We start from the raw sequence: 8,673 nt of genomic DNA, 5'->3' as shown, positions 1-8,673 counted from the left end.
GGTGGAATATTTTACAACGACATTCAAGAGTTTGTATGTAATTTGTGTATAATTACTTAATAATCAAATTGGGGACGAGTTTGAATAAACGAATTATCTTCAATTCGGAAAACATACAAAGAACTATCATGTTTAACCAAACACTTTTAGATTGCTTAAAATCAAATCTGCTCATCATATTCATAACTAAGGATGTCCAAAGTTAATTCTATTTTTAACGTCACCCGCGCGCGTGGGTTTAGGAGATATAGTCGTTCAAAAAAAAACAAAAAAACCCTCCAAATTCCAATGTTCAGTTTTATCTTTTCCAGTTGATTTAACTTTTTGCAACTAGCTAGAATACCGTAATAGAAATTTGTAGAAATACAAAATGTCTATTGAACAATATGGACGATTTATCAGATAATCCATGGAATTGTCTTTACAACTGACAGAAAAGGTCAATAAAACACCCAGTTCCGCTTCACGGTTTATAAAAAGTGTAAACTGTTCCAATCCATTTTATTTAAGTATAAATTAGGTAGCTATATGATTTATTCCTGAATAAGTTATTACATGGCAAATCCCTAGTGGGGTGCAAGGGACAAAGCGCCGGGTGGAACCGTAAAATTAACTTCAATGTTGGTGCATGTTTCTGTTAACGAAAGAATCAACAGATTTGCAACTACAGTACTGTAATTAAAAGATGTTCTCTCAAATTAAATTAATATTCTTTGCCACCTTAAAACTATCGATTCTTCTGATATCGCTTTGTTGTATTTTGAAAAAGCATAAGCCATGCTGATTTCACAAGAATGGCAACGTTTATATTAATATTGCATAATTATTTGCTGAACCCACAAAATAAATATTTGATATTTTTACATTTTAACGCCTATTGATATACATATCGAAGTTTCAGTTATAACCACTATAGTTTCTAAAGCATAGACATATTTAGGCATATGTAACATTGACTTTGTCTTTATGTTCCATTTTAAATTCTCCATTGTCATTCAATATATGCATTGTAAAAATTTAAATTAATCAATATTCTTATCTATTCATTTCACGTAGACGTAATTGAAATTATGCACAGCTTTAAATATACACGTACTAACAAAACTTAAATGCAAATTAAATATGCAACGGACAATGGGAGGAGGCTGGGGATTAGCCCCCCCCCCCCCCGAGATCTGCCTTTGGGACAGTGGATTGAGACGATGGAGAAGCCGTAGCGGATCCAAAATGTCAAATTAGGATATAAACGCGTGTAAATCACGATGAATATTATTTTAGATGTGTTCTTTAATTTGTTGATATGACCGCCCATGCATTAAAAATGCCATTAGAAAATAAATTCGATATGTGTGTAAACTGAACACTCGCACAACACACGAAATCCATCAATATTAAACCGATTAAACATTGCTTATTCGGTAATTGTTTGAAGGTACGATTGTACAGTACTAACCCCCACCACCCCCACAGAACCCATTTATAATGACGACGAATTCTAAATGTGTAGGGAGGGACCGATACAAATGTGAATTTTTAATTCAAATTTTAAAGATTCGATAACATTTAGATATTAAGGTATTCAATGTATAATGAAGGGATATTGAACAATTTTGAATCATTTTAAACTAGTTAAATATATCTTGCTAGATAACTATAAAAGTGAAATGAAACCAAATTCACATGACAGACAACATATAAGGAGCTGGTCATTTTTCACCTTAAGATTTTTTGAAGAGTTATCTCTTAAAAACTTTTGCTTGAGTGACCCCTTAACACCCCCGGAGAACGTGTCAGGTACAAAGCTAGGAAAGGCAAGCACGTATGTTGCAAAGATCGATGTAGAATTTCCACGCTTTAAATTATTGACTGATCAGGTGTAAAATTAGTGAAAAATACCCCTGTAAGTGATGGGTTGATATTAAACTGGAAAAGCCGGTATATATAGTTGATTCAGACATTGAACTTTCCTTCTATATCTTTGCGAGGCGAGTGGAACTCAGATTTTTAAAAACATTTTCACATGAGGATTGATACATAGGTGACGATTGTTAACTCCACCTATACAATGTTCATCTGGTTAATTATACACGCGCGGAGTGAAAGTGTTTTGGGATTTATGTGTTTATTAGTATCCGTGCTATGTTCTGAGTGTTTTCAACAGGAGGGAATTAAAATGATTAAAACTGTCAACCGCGCGATGGCTTCTTCAACGATTTTATCTCCAAATTCGCGGAGCAATTTAAGTCTACTAAATTAATCGCAAGTGTTTTTTTACAAGACGGAACTTCAATTAAAATAACGACAGGATATCTGCCTGTGCAAATAGACAAAGTTTAATGAGATCTACGTTTTGCAAACAATAGCTTAGCACATGCAGACACACGGGAAAGAGAAAGGGGTCCGATTTCTCCGTTATTACCTGGATATCCATGTCTGTCTATTGATTCTAGGACGTGAGTATAATTGGTACTTAGTGTAAATGTACTTGGTAAAAGTATTTTAAATAGTGAAACAGTGTGCTTACGTCATTATTGTCTGATGCTGAGGGTGGGGATTGTTTTGTATCTCCAGTAAACCCCATCTCTCTCTCTCTCTCTCTCTCTCTCTCTCTCTCTCTCTCTCTCTCTCGCTCTCTCAGTTCTTCAGCATCCCTAAGTGTGTATGATGCTTTACTGCAATTTGTAAAGAAGGCGCCATACAAACTTGAGCATGAACATGTATCCAAATCAGATTGCAATATATCAGTCTTTCATAATTTGATACCGTCAAGAAGATTTTAATTACTCAAAACTTAATCAGTTGTAATTAGCTGACACGCCAGTTTTGGAACAAGAATCTGTTCGACCTCAGGTGTTAAGACACCGATATCTCGTCGTTGTATCAACAGTTCCCGGCTTACACAGTCCCCGGGCTTTGTAATATACCCAGACTCACAGCCCCTTGTTGATCACAGAGGCGCATTTGTATGCTGGGGATATTTAATGTGTTGTGTAGAACAGCGCCTCTATCGATGTATCAATACTTGGGGGTATGTTTCCATTGTGTCGTAATTCAAAGACACTCATAATACACCCAGTTACTTAAGACAGATTTATATAAAAACGACCACGACAAACAAACCAAATTTTATACAAATACCAAACCAACTTAAAAGCTCTCGGCAAGAGGCTGCTCCTTTATGTTCTGTTTTGGGGGAAGGAAGAGTAAAGGAACTGGATTATAGAGTTAATTTTACTACCTGTCCAATAGAAGTTTCAGATCATGAAATGGTTTACCAAACACAGGTTTGCTTTTACGCTTATTTGTTCACTTTCTCCTTCAAAAATTTTCGCAATTTTGCGACATTTTTACAGACAAAGGAGCTCTAGCCCCCATACATGTCGTGTTTTCTGTAATTAGCTGTCTAATTAAGGACGAGTTATTGAAAACCCATGCAATCGGAACGCTGACCAGTTCGGTGATCGCGGCGATAATCTGATTTTGATATCGATCAATAAATCCCAATCAATTCAAGAGCCGCGACTGTACTGTCGCGATAAGAAGTTTGATTGACTTTTTCGGGGGACCTCATGAGTACTTCAGAATTTTGACGGGTTAACCCAATTTGACAATTTATTGGTATTCTTTTTTTTTTGGCAAATTTATTATGATAGCTATGTAAACTTTCCCCTTTTTGTCTTACAATAGCAATGCTGACAGATATGGTGAAATATGGGGTTAAAGAAAATTGTTTCCTACGTATGGCCAAGATAAGATGATTTATCTTTAAACGGTGTTGCGGAATTATGATAGATTTTATTAACGCCCCACGTGAATCGTATTAGAAAACCTTTACATTGATTTTTCAATTAAGGCCTGATTTTTGGTGGCAAGAGTCATTTCAGTTCTTTTCACCTTAAAAATAAACTTTATACGATCAACACATAAAGTTTGTTAACTTTAAACTACGTCAATTTTTTTCTGGTTATTTTCACCTCGGCGAACATGATTTATCGATCGTTAATTTGTTGTGATCCAATTTTGTTATATTCCAGGGGAAGGTCCTTTGACGTTGTGTGAAATTCTTAAAGAGAAAAAGACGAAACTTGTGAAGCGGGTATTAATAAAAACCTCTTAATTATCAAAAAGTAAATAAAGTTTGTTACACTGTGTGACAGGAATTAAATCTTTGATACCTACGCCCGCTAATCACGGCGCTGGATTGTGTCACATCGTATATTAATATTTTTTAGATCCCACACAGAGAATAGCAATAACACAAAGGTATATATACCGGAGAGACATTCTAGTCATGGCAGAGGTGTCACACATCAGGAACGCAACGAATAGAACGCGACCTCTTGGCGAAGTCAAAGATGACATCGCGTATATGGTGGAGCAAGAGTCGAGGTACGCCCCCCGAGACGACTTCAACGACCAGGCAGGCGATGTTCAGAAGATGAAAGATGTGAAGGAAAGCATACGCCATGCCGCGCTCATCAATATTGTGGCTGCTGTCAACGATTCTTGCGATGACGACACAACCAGTTCCCATCTTCTGGAACAGACTCAAAGAAGTACCGACGGGAATATGACTCTGATCTCCAACCTCGTGTTTCACAGAGACAGATCAATCTCTTTTCCAAAGCCCCAACTTTTCTTCGAACCGCCAAAAACACTGTCAACGAAAAAGCCGCTGTTTTATAGAAACTCGAAAGATGAAGTTCTGGAAGACATCGAACAAAGGAAGCGATGTGTGTCCCTTACGAGAACCCGTGTACCGGTGGCTACCCCAGAGGACGAAAGCGAGAAATCGTTGTCGGACAGACCCAAAAGCGAAGGTCTTCAGTTTTCTGTGTCGATACAGCAACTTAGGGATAACAGCAAATCAAACCCGCCAATTCCACCATGGATTGAAAATTCATCGAAAGTGAAAAACGCGCGTTCGATGAGTCCAAGAAGACGGTTTGTTTCACTGAACAAAAAAATAGAGACAAAGTCGGGAGCTTCAATCCCCAAATGTGAAGCAGTGGACATAATGGACGCAACAGAATGCTTACAAAATCGAATTAAGCCTCCTCCTTCTGTTTCCCACATTGAAAGTTACGGAGAGCAAGTGGATAACTCTGAAAACGATTCCTTGTATAGGGCGCGATCGCTTCCGTCGCTTTTTCCCGTAAAGAAAAAGAAGGAAACAAAGACCAGTGACAAAAGTGAAAATGGAAGTAGTAGTGCAGAAAAAGAGAAAAGCAAACTAATTTCTCCGTTCAAAAGACCTTCTGCAACGACATATGGGTGTCTTCCAAATATGGTTATGGGTAAAACTATTCAAACGAAATCTGACAGTGAATCGAATTTAATACAAGAGCAGAAATTTTACAAACGTGTTGAAAAGGTATCGTCTGCTATAAAGGAAACAATTTCTAAATTCGAAACTTCCGCAGAACCTCCAAAAACTGACGGAGTTGTTATCTCGTTAGAAGGTCGCTCTATACCAAATCCCCGAAACCCGAGTTCGTCCGGTAATTCTAGACCTCGGGAGAAACGTCTGCTTTGCCGACCACAGACGGGACCAGACTACATGAAAATGAACTCCGTCCAAGAACAGAGCATTTTGCATGATCTGGATCATCATTTCGGTGAACTTCAGAAGACGTTGTCTCAACGAAGTAGTCAGTGGAGTGCTAATATGAATCCGTCAACACAATCTACAGATCAAGACATAGCAAATTATGGATTAGTAGGCAGAAAGTTCAAATCAAAATTAAAGGATAAGATGTCGAGTGAAAAGAGTAAATCACTTGTACAGAAGATGGGGTTCAAACCAAAGTCAACCAAAAGAGTGACTTTTGCACCGGTTGAGGATAGGCTAAATAATAATGGTAGTGACGATTTTAAAAGTTTCGTTAATTCTGTTTGTGAAGAAAGGCAGGACTCGTCTAGAACCAAAAGATCTATAAATCAAGTTAAAATTGGTTCCTCGTCAATGAAAGCAGTGTCATCTGGAGAACTTTCTCGTCTTAAGAAACGAATAATTCCAGAGGAGTTTAACAGCGATACCAAACCCAAGTATGACGTATTGGACAATATTAGGATATCTGGTATGTCTTCTAGAGAAGGCAGCGTTCCTCCGCGGCCGCCATCGCGCATGTCTGACGTCAGATCAATGGCGTCCGAAGGAGCAACGTCATCATATTTGGATGAAGTCGCGTTCGATTGGAACGGTCGTGAAACCGATGCCGCCGATCGCGCTAGTTCCAGCGTGCCCAAGAGTTACGGTGCGTCCTCGCTCTACCCAGACAGTACAAAAATAAAACTTAACTTTAACCATTATAAGTACGAAGACTCTGATGAAAGTTCTGAGGATGATGATGAAGATTATGAAGATGGCAATGAGACTTATAGGGTCGTCAAAGCAGTGGATCTGGGAACCTTGTCCGGATATCAGCACAGAAAGTTCCGGAAACCGACGACAAATCTTGAGACGTCGACAACTCATTTTGTCAAGATTAAGGTTAAGTAAGATTTCTCCAATACAGTTCTGAAAATAACTACAGAACAGTCAGACTTGAATGAAGATCAATACAGACAGGACCAACAACTGAAGTATTTGGGAACAGGATAAGACTTATTTACGACCTGTATATTTATCTATTCTCTTCTCATTACCATAAATAAATGCTTTCCAAATCAATAAGGAATTAAGAAAGCTAAGACAAATCCCATTATCAGTAGAAACGATACCCCGGTTACCTGTGCATTCCAAATACAGATTCGAATCATATTACAATGACAACAGAGCGGAATATCGCCAAACAAATGTTCCGTTCGTTATCAGGTGGATTAATGTCATTTATACTTCTGAAGGAAAAAATGTGATAAATTAGGAACGGATGAGCGTTGTCCGGTGAGGAGGTTTCCAGACTGGGCTTTATTGTGGGGAGATTTTAAGCGCTGCCATTCACAATGTGGGTCTGGAAACTGTGCGATGTCTGTTCAATGGTGGAGATAACAATCTGTGTTTTTACAACGGACGGTTCTCTGCACAGGGCTGCGCAAAGTCTATTGTTGTGTTACAAAACGTGCCAAATATTAATTATTGTTTAAACAATAAATCAACTGAAATAATATATGCTTCTTGTTGGTTAGGTGCCCCATACCATGTCTAAAAATAAATACTACATGTAGTATTCACATATTTACAGTTCCGATGAGAGAGAGAGAGAGAGAGAGAGAGAGAGAGAGAGAGATATTCTAAGCTCAATGTATTCTTTAAAATATCTACAGAAATAAGTAATGTGCATAAGTGCAAGCATGAGACATCATGAAATAGAACTAAAATACAATTTATCTCTCATTTTATTAATTAAAAACTGCAACAAAAGAAAACATTGTTTAGATTCAACACTAAAATCTGCAACAAATACAACTAATAAGGAGTTGATTTCAAGTACTATATGTTAACAATTTTCCTTCATCATCAAGGTAGAGAACATGCCAGGTTTCTATAAGAAATGACAAATATATCATGCCTGCTTTAAAGAATGAACTTCAAAAGCATATATTCATATTTCTTGATATCTTGTTGTTGAATGTACAAACCTTATATAACTGACAGTAATGCAAGTTACTGTACTATAAAAAAAATATAATAAAACCTTAACAGCAAGTGTACAAACTGACAAACTATTACAAATAAAGAACCCTTCATTTATCATTCAGACACAGTTTGGACTGAATTAACCAGTTACATGGAATGGGTATTTCACAGAACTGTGTTGCCTAGAAATGGCATTATTATAAAGAAAAATTGTAACAAATCCTTTCAAAGTCTTTCAACAACCAATCATGCTCAATCAATATTTGTTTTGTGTGCAGATCTCCAACTTGTACCATCATAAACCATTCACCAGCAAAAACTAAAAGCACATATATACTGTTAATTTCTGATACAGTATTTGCAATGAATATTTACTTATAAAGACTAATTGTTCCCACTCAAATAATCTAATTACATTTTGGTTTAAATATCTTTAAACTATCTTGATTGTTCTGCATAAGTGAATGGGGAATGGTGTACTAATAAACAAATAGCTTCATAGAGTTGTAAAACAGGAGGATTTACACGAGTATATGGCATTATAAAGGACAAGTATGTCATAAAACTTCAAAATTCATGAGGTAACTCAGATCACATGCATCAATACTTAAACAAGGCTCCCCATCAAATAATCATAAACTGGGTTCGAATCCCAGGTAGGGGACATAATCAAATGCATTTTACAACTGTAATGAAATATCAAAACATATATATTTTTTTATACGGAACAAACAACAAAATTACGCAGTACGTATATGTACATGTATATAGAAAGCTCATTAAGTCCAATTTCTTTGGAATATAGAATGCTAGAAGTACAACAATTTGAATTACGTCCACAGTACAAATATTTTTCGCAGAAAGTAAATAGAATTTTATTATGGAAAAATAAGTAATAATGAAAGACTGATGGTGTAAAAAAACAAAACAAATGTGATTAACGGTGAAAAAATCCAGGAATCATTCTTAAGCATTTGTTTGATGAAAACAAAACCCCATGAGATTCATTAATTGACAACATGATTCATTCCCTTAATGATAATGAGTATATATTTTCCAAGTAAACAGGAATGTCCAGCACAACCAGCATGCAA

General features: G+C 36.6%; 1 protein-coding gene across 2 annotated transcripts; it reads left to right on the top strand.

Moving 5' to 3' along the window:
• The first annotated feature begins 1,926 nt into the window (after nt 1-1,926).
• On the top strand, nt 1,927-7,628 carry LOC128164906 (uncharacterized). 2 transcript variants are annotated; one of them, XM_052828978.1, is made up of 2 exons: nt 1,927-2,453; nt 4,035-7,628. In XM_052828978.1, the coding sequence occupies exon 2, from the start codon at nt 4,292-4,294 to the stop codon at nt 6,500-6,502; it is 2,211 nt and encodes a 736-aa protein (XP_052684938.1). In that variant the 5' UTR covers nt 1,927-2,453; nt 4,035-4,291; the 3' UTR covers nt 6,503-7,628. The 2 variants fall into 2 exon arrangements, with proteins under 2 accessions (XP_052684938.1, XP_052684937.1); XM_052828977.1 differs by lacking the exon at nt 1,927-2,453 and adding an exon at nt 3,113-3,284.
• The last annotated feature ends 1,045 nt before the right edge of the window (nt 7,629-8,673 follow it).

This window comes from Crassostrea angulata, chromosome 10 (genome assembly GCF_025612915.1).
Source record: "Crassostrea angulata isolate pt1a10 chromosome 10, ASM2561291v2, whole genome shotgun sequence".
NCBI lineage: Eukaryota > Metazoa > Mollusca > Bivalvia > Ostreida > Ostreidae > Magallana > Magallana angulata.
Note: the sequence above shows the minus strand (reverse complement) of the source record. Positions and strands in the feature narration are given on the sequence as shown.

Bases quoted from the DNA above. Each gene is read 5' to 3' on its own strand.
- LOC128164906 (XM_052828978.1), top strand. From the start codon at position 4,292: ATGGCAGAGGTGTCACACATCAGGAACGCAACGAATAGAACGCGACCT.